Source organism: Astatotilapia calliptera, chromosome 18 (genome assembly GCF_900246225.1).
Source record: "Astatotilapia calliptera chromosome 18, fAstCal1.2, whole genome shotgun sequence".
Classification (NCBI taxonomy): Eukaryota; Metazoa; Chordata; class Actinopteri; order Cichliformes; family Cichlidae; genus Astatotilapia; species Astatotilapia calliptera.
In genome coordinates this window covers 22514249-22529503 of record NC_039319.1, presented here as the reverse complement: position 1 = coordinate 22529503, position 15255 = coordinate 22514249, and the positions used below count along the sequence as shown (strand labels likewise).

The following is a 15255-nucleotide window of genomic DNA, read 5'->3' as shown; positions in this document are numbered from 1 at the left end:
AAAGTGTGATCAGTGACCATATAATAAAGTGAAGAAGGTTAACCATGATCCACAGTCATAAATTAAGTTATTTGACCTGCTGATGTGGGAAAAACAAATCACTCTGCCTTTCAATCACTCTGATTGGACTTCTTCTCAGTCTGAGTGGTGCTATGATAGCAATTACAAGAGGTCAGCAAAATTAAAACACAAATAAAAATGTGGAAGGAGTCGTTTGATTTCAAAACCTCTCCCTCCATGCCAGTTCTCTGCTGTATGATGGGAAGCCCTACATCCTTGCACCCCCCCAACCTCCTCCTTGCAGATTTAAAATGTAAAGTGGAATTTTACATTTGTCTATCGTGTCACAGCTGAGATTTTTAATTTTAGAGTGATTAAGATCCAAATTCTAAGAAAGTAAAATGATAACTGACAATGATGGTCTTATTCTTTGCAATCCATATAAAGGTTTCAGCTGTAAATTGGAGTATAAACATATTGAAGCTCTGTGTAAGTATACCATCATATAACTGTGGGTCTGTGGGGCTTCAAAACTGCTAAAGGCCGTTTAATGGCCTTACCAGAGCAATATGGGAGCCGTTAAATTGCCCCAGCTGTCCTCGAAAAGCTGTCACTCTCCTCCTCACCTGCGGAGGGCGCTCCTCCGAGACAGGCTTGGACGATTTTATGCAGTTTCGTGTGCAACAAAGTAAAGCCGAGCAGCTAGCGAGAAGGGAGTGCGGACCCTTCTGAGATTGTTTATTTTTGCACCGCTTTGAAACTGTTTTTCCTCACGTATTTCTAAGGTTTTTGTGATATATTGTACGTTTTACACAAACGGAAACTAAAGCAATTCAGTCCTGGGGTGGTGTTTGGACGCTTTGTGGAACAGCAAGGTGTTTTTGTAATAGAGAGTCAGGCGTAACGTTAGCAAGCTGCCGTGAAGAAAAAAGAAAGGGGGGGAAAAAAAGGCAGAACCGGGCACTACGGAACGGGTCGGTCAGCCAGAGAGAGCCGGGTGGACCACGGCAAAGCCGCAGCCGCCAGCGCCACGGGGAGTCGGGGCCCGAGAGGGAGCCTGCCAGGCCCTTGGCTTGATGCAACCAGTCTGCCTTGCCTTAGCCGCAGTCCGAGATGGGGGAGACCAAAATTATCTACCACCTCGACGACCAGGAGACACCATATCTGGTGAAACTGTCGGTGCCGGCGGACAAAGTCACGCTGGCAGACTTCAAAAATGTCCTCAAGAAACCAAATTACAAATTCTTCTTCAAATCTATGGACGATGACTTCGGGTAACTGTTAAAAGGTTCATTGTGTTTAACGTGGAATCGGCATGGACTGCTTAACCTCAGTCCATTCAGATTAACTGTAACATATTTGTTACCTCGTGGAGCTGGCTTGTCATCACTTCTAAGGTTACCTGTCTTTCAGTCATCAGCTAGCCGTTTGCTTTGCCGTTCCTTTGTTAGCTGCTAGCGTCCAGGTCGCATCGTTAGCAGGTCTGTTCAGCGTCCCGACCCCGTTTGTTTACATTGCTCGTGCTTAGCTTATGCTGTACTGTCTTACCAAGTTTGGTCATTTCCAGTTTCACGAACACTAAGAGAACGCCTTTAATCGCATTTAAACTTATTGAAGACTAAATGAAACAAGGAGCAATTCATACTGTTACTAACTAGTTACTGACGTTACAGCTGTCAGTTGCTGCCTAATGTATGAAACGCTTATGCTAGCAGGCTAATGAATGGATCTAACCGGACACTTGGTGAGTGAGTGAGACCAGAAGGCCCCTGCTGTTGTTGTCTATTAGCCTAAGGAATGCAAAGTTGGACACAGGAATGCCCTGTTCATCACTCTGGCAGCTTTATGAGCGTGTCCCTTTGTGTTAAAACATGGCCAGAAAAGTAGACGTTTTATGGTCCTCCACACTTTACCTTCTTCAGAGTTAAATAAAAGGGAGAAATTTACTTTTTTGTTTTGTTTTTTTTAAAACTCGAGCCAGGTTGCCAAAGTTTTTCTGGCTAAACTCAAACAAGGGTGGGGCAACAACCTAGATAGGAAAGACGAGTTTTGAAAGGATCCGCAGCTGTTTGTGTTGTTTCAAGAGTGGAGGTGCATGCACTAAATTAACTGTTGAAGCCTTAAAGTCTAGACTGGTGGTGTTTTAGGAACTTGTTAGACTGGTTTGGAGCCTGTGATCTTTACCAGGAAAGCCTCACTGACCATCAGTGTTCTCCCTGTCAAAGACCCGGCTAATCTTGACATCTCCAATACTCTGAGGCGCTTGTTAGATACATGCCTTATTTGTCCTCTTCATTGTGTAACAAGGTGTTGTTAAGATCTGCCTGCCATCTGATCCTTGCAAGCAGGACTGAATGAATGGGAGGGTTTGCATGAAATTCACATGGTTACATTTACACATGCCTTTTGTTAATGTATTTGCACCAGTCTGTAACGCATTAAGGCTTACTTCTATATATGAAATGGACAAGTGAGCCATCTTTTGACTAGTTTTCTGTGCGTGTGCCAGTAGTCTCAAACATTTGGTTATATTGAACATTGTCATTGATTCTTAATGTGTACAACTGTCCCCAGTTGTCAGTGTCTGTCCTGCTTGGTGGAATATATTGTCTAGCTCCACTTCCTCTAAATGCACCCTCATGTTTTATTGCCCAGGGAGTGCTTTTGTGTTGGTAATGTTTGACTGAAACAAAGCCTTGTTCTCTTTACAGGGTGGTAAAGGAAGAAATATCTGATGACAATGCTAAGCTGCCCTGCTTCAATGGACGTGTGGTGTCATGGGTAGGTCCAAAATACACGCTGCAATAACATTTATTTATTTATTTTTTGCTGTTTGCTTGTGTGCGATAACTTGTGTGGTTAAGTGGCGTACATGAATGTGTAACAATGATTCCCATCTGTTGGGCACTTACCCCAGTCATACTCAAGCGTAGGGGGAGGCACTGCACATCTGTGTGATAATATCATCATCACATAACGATCCTCAGAGCAGTATACATACACTGCTTTTCCTAAACCTTGTCTTTTTCACTGTAAAATATAATTTTTTTTTAAGCACACAGGTTAATTGGCACATGTAGCACATACATGTACTTACATGCAGTTTCTTATTTAAAGCCTCTAAGCAATAATACTCCTGTCTCCACAACACTCGAGACATCTGGCGCTCGTGCACGGCCTCCCTTCCTCTCTTCTCGACATTGAAATTGGATTAAGAGCAAGTGAAATCACAGGATAGCCGGAAAATACTCCATAACAAAGGGCCTCACTGCAGGTCATCTAACAAGAAGATTGAATCTCACAGGGAGGAGAGAATAAAGCAGAGAGAAAGACTGCTCTGTGTCGTGATGTGAAAGGCTAAAGCACTCGCTTAATTTCTACAGTGTGGTTTTAATTATTCGAGCATCATCAACATGGCGTTATTGCTCCATTCTGGAGCGTATATTCCAGCGTGCTCGTCCTAATGCGTCTCTTTGTTGTGGTCGTTTTCATTAGACTGCGCGGAGGTTTAGTTTAATGTGTTTAAAAGCCAGTTCTCCTTTGTGTGCATTTGCTCCAAAGTGTTTGTTATCTCTTGAGGGTTGTTGCAATGTTCCACATACAGTCAAATGTTATTTTTGTTAGAGTATGTCCATTTGTTTGTCTCCGCTGTTCGTCTGTTGTTTCAGTGAGCTGATTGATTATTCTCTGGGGTCCAGAGGCCTGGCTGGCTGCACATCATTTCATCACAACAAGCCAGCACCCTGTATCTCCTGTTCTGTAGCTCCCTTTAGTGCACACCAAAGTAGACTCTTGTGATTGTGATTAAGAGCAGAAGACTAATTTTAGCTATCTTGCCACATAGTAATATAGCTGAATTATTATGACAGTACAGGTGATTTGATTTGATATACTGATGCCCTGTTTCAGCACAACATATTTATCTTTCCAACATCTTCACACTCACTTTGTTGCTGTAATTTAGTTTAGATGTCACAGCTTGATTTCTAATAAACATGCACTGAACGAAAGAGATTTCTCAAGTGCATAATGGCTGTGCATACAATGAAATTGAACCTGATTTTTAAAAAAATATATATTTTTTTACATTGGATCCTTAAGATTGAGGTCAGCAGCTGCTGAATCTGAACTTTTTCAGCACCACAGGTTGCTGTTGATGGCTACAGTTTCACACTGGTCTCATGTCATTGTTGAAACTTGTTTTTGCATGCAAATACATGCTTCATTTCTGATATGGATGACTTCCAAGATTCCACAAAAACCACAGCAGGATTTAAGTTATATTGTTTTGTTGTCTCAAGCTAACAAACACTAGCATGTGGTAAAAGTGGAAATAAATGCATACCGGTAATTTAATTTCTGAGAAAACATTAGTTCTGGTCTGTTGGAGACCATTTTTTCCCCTACAATTTGGTAACTTAGGCAACACTGTCAGGTACACAAACCACAAGTCTTGGCTTGGGCTCTTTCTTTTTCAACTTGCTGAATTCACAGCTGCTTTTGTAGAGCTTTGCTCTCTCAGTAGGAAACTAGTAGGAGGCAGATTAAGTCTGAATTTTAGCAAGAGACTGTAGTCCCTTTCTGCAGGAGATTTTGAAATGTTTGTGTCATACTTTTAGGAAGTTAGAGTAAAACATGACACACCGTGTATAGCCTTTGAATGTGGATGTGAATGAAGGTCTGCTGCTCACTCATTCTGTGTCTTTCTGTAAATTCTTCTCTCTGAGAGATACTCATCCCCCTGAACGACCCGACTCTTTGTCTGTTGACAGTTGGTCTCTGGAGACGGCGCGCACACGGACGCAGGCTCGGTGGCGGATAGTTTAGAGCCGACACCACCTCTGGAGAGGACCGGGGGCATTGGAGACTCGAGACCCCCTTCCTACCAGTCAGTGAACTCAAACGAGACTTTGTGGACTTTGATACTTTATATTTTGTTTTTCTGTGAATGAGAATGAAATATATTGTGCTTAGTGTGTGTCTGTGTGTTTTTTGAGTGTCTTGAATGAGTTCTTCTGTGTTGCCAAATAGGGCTGCCACGATTAGTCGACTAGTCACGATTACGTCGACTTTCAAAATCGTCGATGACTGATTTAATAGTCGACGGGTCGTTTCAAGCTTTGTAAGATCACAAAAGACGCAGGAATAAGTAGTAGGATTTAAGAGTGTAATAACGGACTGAAACAGAAGATGGCAGCACTGCATATACAAGGATGCCAGCTGCCGTTAAACCCCGAAGAAGAAGAAGCGGTGTCCCAGAATTCATAGCGCGGCACAGCTCAGTTTTCAACAATGGCGGCAACTAGTTAGTTTAATATTACTCTTATTATTCTTTCTGGGTCACAAAATAAACGTTTAACATATTTTCAGGCGAGAATGTAGCTGTGGAAACCTCAAATATCTGCTCAGTTTATCAAGACACCACATATTTTCAAAAGCGCTCCAATGTTTTCGGAGACGTCTGTTACCCACTAGCTCGATAGCTAGTCGGGGGCAAGGCTCACTAGAGCCGTGAAAGTAATCGGTGACTAGTCGACTATCAAAATAATGTTTGTGGCAGCCCTATTGACAAATAAGAACAGTAACAGGAAAGGGCAAATTAAATCAAAAAAGTGATATCTTGTGACTGCCCTGGAGGAAAGAAAATCTAGCTTAATTCTTGCAGGCATTTATCCGTAGGCTATTATGATCATGCTTAAGCCCCTGGTTCAGGGCCGGCCCGTGGCATAGGCCGTATAGGCAAATGCTAAGGGCGCCGTCCATCAGGGGGCGCCACGCCAGTGCCACAAATGTTGAAGAAAAAAAAAAAAAAAAAGTTGGTACTATTATTTCTAAATACAAAAAATAATCCCACGTTAATTAAAATGCAAAGTAAAGCTTATTTAATAGAAATATTATTTGTTACAACATTACACTACACTGCTGATGTAAGGGGGCGCCACCTAAAATCTTGCCTAGGGCGCCAGATTGGTTAGGGCCGTTTCTGCCCTGGTTACTAGTTGTTGTTTTTTTGTTTGTTTTTTTTATATAAATATTTCTATCTAAAGAAATATGCTATGTCTGCAAGTAAAGTGTTAAAAAAAGAGACTTTTTTTTTTATCACCACACTGAAAATCCATCAACACAACATCTGCAATTCTTTCCAAATATTCAGGTACAGATCGCTTTCTTAACCACAGTGAACCAGAGTAGCCAGCAATTTGATTCTTATAAAGCTCTTTTAAAATAAACATTAGTTTTAGTGGCTGCTGAATAAGCTCAAATGCCCTGATCATGATCTTTTGTAACTCTGTCTCTCTTTAACACTCGCTCTCTTGTCTGAAGTGGGAAAGCAGCAAGTGGTCGGGACAGCCTGGACAATGACACAGAGACCGGCTCCATGGTGTCTCAGAGGAGAGAGAGGGAGAGGCCGCGACGGAAACACACTAATGACCATGGTCAGAAAGAAACTTGCTGCTTATTCTTGTTTTTCATTGCACGTATCAGTGTTGTTTCCATGTATTTCACAACTTATGAATAACAGTTATCTTGTTGGTAAAAAGTAAGTGTAGCGTGATTGACTTTAGACATGCAGTATCCTTTGATTGTTTTATTTTTCTAGCTTAAGTTTTTAATTTAAAAACCTGCTGCAGGTGGGAGGCAGAACGGGTACTCATCGCGGGGTATGGGACGCGGAGGCCCCGAGTACGACAGCTGCTCGTCCTTCATGAGCAGCGAGCTGGAGTCCACTTCCTGCTTTGATTCAGATGATGACGATGCAACCAGCAGGTCAGATGTGTTATATAGCTGTTGAGCTGGTTTGTTGCAAAAAGAAGAAATGCATTTGGCTTCAGGAATGCATGTGGAGTTATAGTTGATGGTTTATGGCAAAGATTAGTACTGTCTAATTGTGTGCTGGTTTTTGTGGTAACCTCAGGGTTCTGCTCCAGCGGTAATCCTTGCAGCCCACTGCAGAGACTCTGCTGGTCTCAGTCTTTAGGCATCTGACGGGATGTTTTTCCCGTTTAATCAGCTTCAAAAGAGCTGGATTAAAAACCTCTTACGTATTTGGGGGGGATTCTGACGCAGAAAGAAATCAGTTTTTTTTGTTTTGTTTTTTGTTGATTATGTTGTAACCTTCAAATGTAGTTCGATGCTGTCTTATAGTTAAAGCTCATTCTGACTTGTAGAACTGTTTTCCTTCTGGCTTTCAAATGGCTTCCCTTTAAACAATGTCTTTTTATTAAGCGTTTTTCCTTTATGCATATAAAAAAGGTTCTGAGAATAGAAGGATTCTTATAGATTTTGAAATGCATCAAGGAAAGAACTGCACATGCTTTGAAATTATCTAGTAGAGTTTTGGAGTGTGTTATTTTTTTCCAGTTTTAGACATGAGGTCATATAACCACTGTTTGTTAGTGGGGGGTGCAGCGTCCCCGCCACCTCAGTAGAATTGCCCTCCTGGCCAACAGGGAACAGAATGATAGCGCCTGTGTTTTAGAGGCCGGTAGAGGCATCTCATTCCCACTGATGCCAAACAAAGCAAGAAGGGGGTCAGGCACCAGCGTCACACTGAGAATCCTGGACAGGGTATGGAAAACCTCTGTCCAGAAGTGGACAAGATTGGGACAAGACCAGTACTGATGGATCAATGAGGCTTCAGCAGTTTTGCAAATGCCTTTCTTTTAAGTAGGTAGTAGTATGGTTAGCGTTTGATTACTAAATTTATATGGTAAAATTAAACAGCAGTGGGTTATTTATTCTTACTGTAGACTGGAGTATTTGAGCCCTGGTAACAAACTTGAAATGGTCACGATGAAGCTATCTGTTTATTCATGTTCATAGAAACAAATTTCTATGAGGCAGCATGACTGTAAGTAATGTATTTCAATTGGAAGTATTCTTTGTGTCTGAAGCACATACACTTGTTGGCCACTTTGTTAGGTATACCTTGCTACTACCCATTTGGACTCTTGCTTACCTTTAGAACTACCTTTATTTTTTGTGGCACAGCACAGTGCTGGAAACATTCCTCAGCAATAGTGGCTCATGTTGCATCACACAGATGCTGCAGATTTGTCGACTGCGCATGATATGATATGAATCTTCCATTCCACCGCATCCCAAAGGGGCTCTGTTGGATTGAGATTTGGTGACTGTTGAGATCATTTAAGTACATTGAACCCATGACCATGTTCAAGAAACCAATTTGAGATGATTTAAGGTTTGTGGCATGGGCACACTTTCCTGTTGGAAATGGGTACACTGTGGTCATAAACGGATGGACATCAGAGCCTCAATTGTTGCAGCAATATTATAACTAAATATTGGTACACTGGTGAAGATTAGTATGTAGAAAATTTGAGATATTTGCTTATAATGGGGAAGTTTATATCCAGAAACTTCAAAGATTAGATCGTGGCTACTTTCAAAGACTCCTATGAGACAATTTGATCTGCATCTGTTATTTAGTTATTATTTATTTAATTTTAAATCGTGTTTTTTTTTTGTTTTTTTCCCCCCTCCTCTTCAGGTTTAGTAGCTCCACTGAGCAGAGCTCTTCTCGTCTAATGAGACGACATCGACGCCGGCGAAGGAAACCCAAGGCTTCCAATATGGACAGGGTGAGAACACTCTTAGTTGTAAAGGACAATAACTCAACCAAAGTTACCTAAAATTATCTTTCATGTTATAAGTCATGATTCTGCTCTTAATGTATTTTTTTTGCATTCCTCATAATTCTTGTCCTTATTTCATTCTTCAGTCTTCGTCATTCAGCAGCATCACAGACTCCACCATGTCGCTGAACATCATCACTGTGACTCTCAACATGGGTAGGTGATTTGCACACACACAGGAGTTAGATGTTTGTTCAGCGAGCATATGAAGTTGATAATACTTCATTTCTTTGAATATACTCTGTTCCTCCCCACCTCACAGAAAAGTATAACTTCTTGGGCATCAGTATTGTGGGTCAGAGTAATGAGAGAGGTGATGGAGGAATCTACATCGGCTCCATCATGAAGGGAGGAGCTGTGGCTGCAGATGGACGCATAGAGCCCGGGGATATGCTGCTGCAGGTGTGTGTCTGTGTTTGTGTCTTAAGTAGGAGACTGATGCACACAAAATGAAAACAGTTTACAGTTGAATATCTGGAATTTAGACACATAGTGTGAGTGGATGTACACGTTGTAACTGAGACCAGCACTTTTACTGAAATGAATGATGTCAAGGGTTTCTGTTCTTGTGCATGTGTCACAGATGCAGTTGGCTGTAATGTCATCGCTTTTTTTTACTCTTCGTATACACATTTTCGTTTAATCCAATCTTATCGTACTGTAAAATATACTTCCCAGGAAAATTGCTTATTTGGGACCCCATATTGATGTCTTTCTGCAGTAGAACTGGAATCGCTGTGGGGCTGTGAAATTTTCATATTTCTGTTTATAGGAAAAAATGTAGTTCTGGGGCTACTTCTTAATGCCATATTGCTTTATCTCTCTTTATATATCTTTCAAGCACACTGAAGAATTCCTTCCTGTCCACTGTATCCTCTTTTGTGATCCAATCCACCTGCATTTCCTCTCTTACGTCCACGACAGCTCTGTCTTCAGCATCCTGCTCTAAATATACCCACTACCTCACTTCACATGTCCAAACCAGCTCAGTCTCTTTGCCTTTAAAGGAAGCGCTCAGATAGTTCAAAGTATTATTTCCACATTAGTTCTAACTTGGCATCTCATTGGGATATTTTTCTGTTTTTATTGATCTAGGTGAACGATATAAACTTTGAGAACATGAGCAATGATGATGCTGTTCGAGTACTAAGAGACATAGTGCACAAGCCGGGGTAAGCGAATACAAAAGCAGCATCTATAACACAGGAGTGCAAAAAGACCAATAATTAACTGTCTATGTGTCTTTTTTACCAGCCCCATTACTCTGACAGTTGCAAAGTGCTGGGACCCAAACCCTCGGAGCTGCTTTGCTCTGCCCAGGAGTGAGTGGTTCCTCTGCAATAACTATACGCAGTGACACATTTTTTTTTTTTTACTTGAAAGATTTTGTAATAACCTCATTAATTTCAGCTGCTTTCCCTCTCTTTAACAGGTGAGCCAATCCGGCCTATCGACCCCGCTGCATGGGTGTCTCACACGGCAGCCATGACTGGGGTGTACCCTCCATATGGCATGAGCCCTTCCATGAGCACAGTCACCTCCACCAGCTCCTCAATCAGCAGCTCGATCCCTGAGACTGAACGTGAGTCACATCACCCCCCGAAGCTGCCCGTTGGAGCTTGTCATCAGTGCACTTTTATCCAAAGCAACTTTCATCCTCATCCCACATGGTCTCCACATTTAAACTGTACCACCTTTTGAGTTTTTAATGTACCTCTTTTTACTCTTTTGTTCCTCTTTTTTTTAGTTTTCTCCTTTGTTTCCTGGTACCTCTTTATAGCCTACTTGTTAAAAATAAATACATTTGAGCATTTGAGGAAGAAAATAACTCCAGGTTTGTCATACCGCTTGCAACATTCAGCTCTCCCTCCTTGTGACCACCAAACCTCTGTTAGTAAGTCTCCGTGTTAAGTGCGGCCCTTCCCTCTCACTACATTCCTGTGACTATTATCTGTTCCAGCTTTTGCTGTGTTCAGCCTCAGCTACCATCTGCTCGTGTCCAAATAGAGCCATAACTCACAACTTTCGTGTCTCCTTTAATCTTTGGAAGTTTTGCGATGCCTTTTCTTTTGGGAGAAAAATTTCCTTTTCTCTTGAAACATTGTTTAACTTGCCTTTTACCTATTAGTTACATGTCTATAATTCACTTAATAGAAAATATGAATGCCCTTTATCTTATTACATATCCACAATGTATTGTGAAGGGATTTTTTTTTTTATTAAAGAAGAAATGAAAAGTCTATTGAAATGGAGGCAGATGAGAAGGGACACTGTGACGCTTAGTCATGATAGCTGGTCTGAGAATGGACTGAAACTCAGTGAGATTATATGTAAGATACATTAGTGTTCTAGGGAGGACATGTAATTCACTGTGGTCTGGCTCATCTGGGGGATTTATCAAATCCAAGTCAGTTGCAGTCCACTTCAAACAAAGATCCAGTCAAATCCAGTCTTGATTCACGATTAGAACAGAACGGGGTCAAATAACAGCCGAGACCACAGGAAACCAAATATTTTTGAGGCAAATTCCAAAACAGGCCAACATTTTTTTTTCTTTAACCCCAGAAAACAGCACTCAATAGTTCTTTAATTTTAAATGTTTTGGAAACAAAACACAATGTGGCTCAACAGTTTTATACTTGATGGAGCCGAACCTCCTTAAACCAAAATGTTTCAATTTCTGATTTAAAAGATTTAACACCACCCACATGTTAACTTGCTCATGTCATCTTTCCTAGGATTCGATGACTTCCACCTCTCGATTCACAGTGACATGGCAACGGTTGCTAAGGCCATGGCCTGCCCAGAGTCAGGTCTGGAGGTGCGAGACAGGATGTGGCTCAAGATAACCATCGCTAATGCCTTTATTGGTACGTCTGTCAAAGCGAGCTTGACTGGGCTTTTTAAAAATTACGCACACATACACAGATCTTCTCAGCTTTTAGATTGAGTGTTTCACTGATGCCAAAGCAATACCTAAATACTGCTTCGATTAATTCAGTTGATTTTTACTTATTTTTTTTTTACATTTTGGAAAAAAAAAAAGTTTAAATTCCAACAACTGAGAAACATTCAGCATGAGATCGAATTGCCTTTATTATACCAAGGTGTATTACCAGGTTACCAGAGCTCAACAAAAATCAATGTTAAATTGAAGTATAGATAAATTAACCACCATCAGATTTATGTAAAGTTGTCAAAAAAGTTTTAAATATGATCAGTGAAGCTGTAGCCTCACGATTTGATTTCTAAAACATGTGCTTCAGGTTCTGATGTGGTGGACTGGCTCTTCCATCATGTGGAAGGATTCACAGATCGCCGTGAAGCTCGTAAATATGCCAGCAATTTGCTGAAGGCTGGGTACATCCGACACACTGTCAATAAGATCACCTTCTCTGAACAGTGCTACTATACCTTTGGGGACCTCTGTGGCAGTAAGTGGACTTTGAGCTCACTGATCTGCTTAGAGCGTGAGCAGTAACAGCAAGTTTCGCCAAAGTTTAAGTGGGATGCGACTTGAAAATCTAACGGAGTTGTCTTCTCTTTCCCTCAGACATGACCCACTTGTCTCTGCATGATCATGATGGATCCAGCGGTGGTGCCTCAGATCAGGACACCCTCCCCCCTCTGCCCCATCCTGGGTCAGCCCCTTGGCCCATGGCCCTGCCCTACCAGTTCCCTATTCCACACCCTTACGATCTGCCGCAGCCCTTCCATGGTGGACCAGGAGCTGGTAGCGCAGGGAGCCAGCACAGTGGTTAGTGCAGTTTAATTAAGTCCTCAACAGATAAATTTCAAGCACTTCATATAAAATTACAATGTTAATTTTGCAGTTTCTCCTCAAAGAAAAATCAAGATTCATGTCAGTAGCACACGGTTTCCCTAAAACCTTTAACTTCTACAAAGATGCAGAGCTCACAAGAAGGTAACCAGCCATTGCTGCTGAGGTTCATTAGGGCTTGCTATAGCTGCTTTTTTGTGAAAGAGTTCACTGAAAGACTTTATAAGCCTGTAGACAGATTCTGTGTGAAAGGGATATATTAAGTGATATTACAACATCTCTGCAGTGTTTTACATTTAGTTTACGCTGTTGAGCAGTATGAGGTGTGGAGTTTTACCTCCACACTTTGAATTCACTTATAGGAACAGTGTATGTTTTAATAAGCTGACTTCAAAAACTTGAAGGACACAGCCTAGCTCTGTGAGTAGTGAAAAAGGACTCTTTCCATCACCCCCAAAGTCTTCAGATGTTGGGGTTTCTGTGTTTAATGTGTGTGGAACTAGAAAAGCAGACATTGTGGTTTAAGGTGCAGTTTCCTTACACACTGGAGATATTTACTAACCAACAACAGCTGGGCCCACTGAGACAACATCTTAGATGCTCTGTACTCATTTAACTTAAATGCACGGGTGAGTAGTGCACAAACTAGCAGGATGCAGAATGTAAAAGACAAAGTGTTGGGGTTTGGGTTTGCTTTAATATTTCTGGTGGAGAAGAGATTTTTTCCCCCCATTCTTCCAGTGTTTGTGCTAAGACAGGGTAACATCCTATACCTCTCTCTCGTGCTCTTTAGTAGACACAAAATTAAGCTGACATGAATACTTTCCTATGTTTTTGGATTTGATGACATGCATTGGACCAAAGCATCCTCCACATCAAGTTTCTTTTTAATCAGATGAGCTGTTTTGGTTTAAATTAATCACTCTCAGGAACTTGCCCTAAAATTAAGCAGTCTGAGTGGGATAATAAAATAAAGACCTGTGACTGCCTTCAGGAATAGCTAAACTGTTTGGCCTGAATGCTCCTAGACTATGTCAGCATTAGTCATGCAGCTCTCCCAAGAGTCTCCTGCAAACTGGGTCAGCGCTGCCTTTGTGATGTCATTGGCACCCAATTAGAAAAAGATGTGATTTTTATTTTTTTTAAACATACATCTCACTTGCATAATAATTTTGCTCTTTTTTTCTGTTCACAGGGAGCAGCGGTTCTAACTGTAGCAAGAATGAGGGCCGAAAATCCGGTGGCAGTGGCAGCGAATCAGACATCAGGAGCCACCGGGCACCAAGTGAGCGCTCAGTGGCTCCCCCTAGTGAACGAAGCGTCCGCAGCTCTGTGAGCCACCGCAGTGCCAACTCCCACTCTATAGCCTATGGGCCTGGTCTTGTGTACGGCCCCCCTGGCCTGCCCCCTCAGCCACCACATCTTTCTACAGCTGCACCTGGTGCCCCACCAGGCAGAGAGCTTGCCTCGGTGCCCCCTGAGCTCACTGCGTCACGGCAGTCTCTGCGAATGGCGGTGGGCAACGCCGGAGAATTCTTTGTTGATGTGATGTGACACTGGTTATAGAGACCTAAAGGCAGAAATGGAAACCACCCTGTTGTGTATGCTGAGAGAAAATGCTCCTCCTCTCTTGTACTTTTTCTTAGTAGTTGTAGTGGTCATACTTTCTTCAGTGAAGAAACACCCCCCCCCCTGCTCCAGATGGAACCAAAGCGCCTTTCTCAGTTTCCGCTCCATGGTGGGGAAGAGTTTTAGCAAGGACAAAGAGCAGAAGAAGGGAGGGAGGCAGTGGAAATGGTCAGCTGGGGAAGATGACTCAGTGCTTTTCCACATGGATGTTTTTCATTTGTTCTTCTTTTCACTCTTCCCTCCCTCCTCTGGGTTCCTTATCTAATGTTCTCTGTCCTCCCCCACCCCTGTCCACGTCAAAACTGAGAGACTGAAGCCTCTTCCCTCTTCCTGTTTTTTTTTTTTTTCCCCACTTGCTGACCTCTAACAAGAAAAAAAGAATGACTGAAAGAAGCTGAAATGAACACTAACTGTTAACCTTATTCAGACTTTTAAAGTATTTGCTTGACTTAAGAGAGAAAGAAAGAAAGAAATGTATGTAGTGCAAGAGAATTACAGTCCATACTTTGAGAATGCATTTGTTTTATTATATTTGTAGCTGGTCACAACTAGTTTCTTTTTAATGCTTAATATGAGCATCCAGTTTCCAGAGTCGTTTTTATACGGCACAACTACATTTTCATCTGCTAACCAGCGAATCTTCAGACTGTCTTGTGATAATGTATAGTGGGAAAAAAAAATTCTTACCATGACTTTCACACTACTCTTTTATCAAGGAAAATGTCTTTTTATTTATAAATATAGTTTTATGACTTAAATCTGCTGCTTCTGTTTTGTTTGCTTGTGTATACCTTTCTGCAAAACCAAAAACTGAAACCTAGTGAGTTTATTCCCCCACCCCCTCCCTTCTATGGTACCTGAGGTTATATTTGCATTTAAAAGCAGTGGACTGCAAAACCGTCCAGGCGCAGGAATGTGAAGGGTGGGCAGTCTGCTGTACAGATGTGTGAGTGTGTGTGTGTGTGTGTGTGTGTGTGTGTGTGTGTGTGTGTGTGTGTGTGTGTGTGTGTGTGTGTGTGTGTGTGTGTGTGTGTGTGAGTGAGTGAGAGTGGGGCGGGAGCGCTGTGGGAGTGTGCAAACGTTCAGCCTGTGTACATTTGGACTTGCCCCAGACTGAACAAATCTATGCAAAACGTTCCCTGTGGTTTGAGGCGGAAACTCCTGTTGAGAGGCGATTCGGTTTAGTTT

General features: G+C 41.9%; 1 protein-coding gene across 1 annotated transcript; it reads left to right on the top strand.

Annotated features, from left to right (window-relative positions):
* The first annotated feature begins 601 nt into the window (after positions 1-601).
* On the top strand, positions 602-14825 carry LOC113010743 (segment polarity protein dishevelled homolog DVL-3). The gene is made up of 15 exons (XM_026149944.1): positions 602-1274; positions 2712-2781; positions 4773-4888; positions 6325-6437; positions 6633-6768; positions 8513-8603; positions 8744-8813; positions 8920-9059; positions 9753-9829; positions 9912-9979; positions 10090-10239; positions 11396-11527; positions 11924-12091; positions 12211-12414; positions 13634-14825. Exons 1-15 carry the CDS (start codon positions 1114-1116, stop codon positions 13990-13992), a joined length of 2055 nt encoding a protein of 684 aa, XP_026005729.1. The 5' UTR covers positions 602-1113; the 3' UTR covers positions 13993-14825.
* Positions 14826-15255: the final 430 nt, after the last annotated feature.

Excerpts from the sequence above, each read along its gene's own strand:
- LOC113010743 (XM_026149944.1), top strand. The coding sequence starts at position 1,114 with ATGGGGGAGACCAAAATTATCTACCACCTCGACGACCAGGAGACACCA. Across the intron at positions 6,438-6,632 it reads GAAACACACTAATGACCATG|GTGGGAGGCAGAACGGGTAC; the intron begins GTCAGAAAGAAA and ends AACCTGCTGCAG. Across the intron at positions 9,830-9,911 it reads GACATAGTGCACAAGCCGGG|CCCCATTACTCTGACAGTTG; the intron begins GTAAGCGAATAC and ends CTTTTTTACCAG.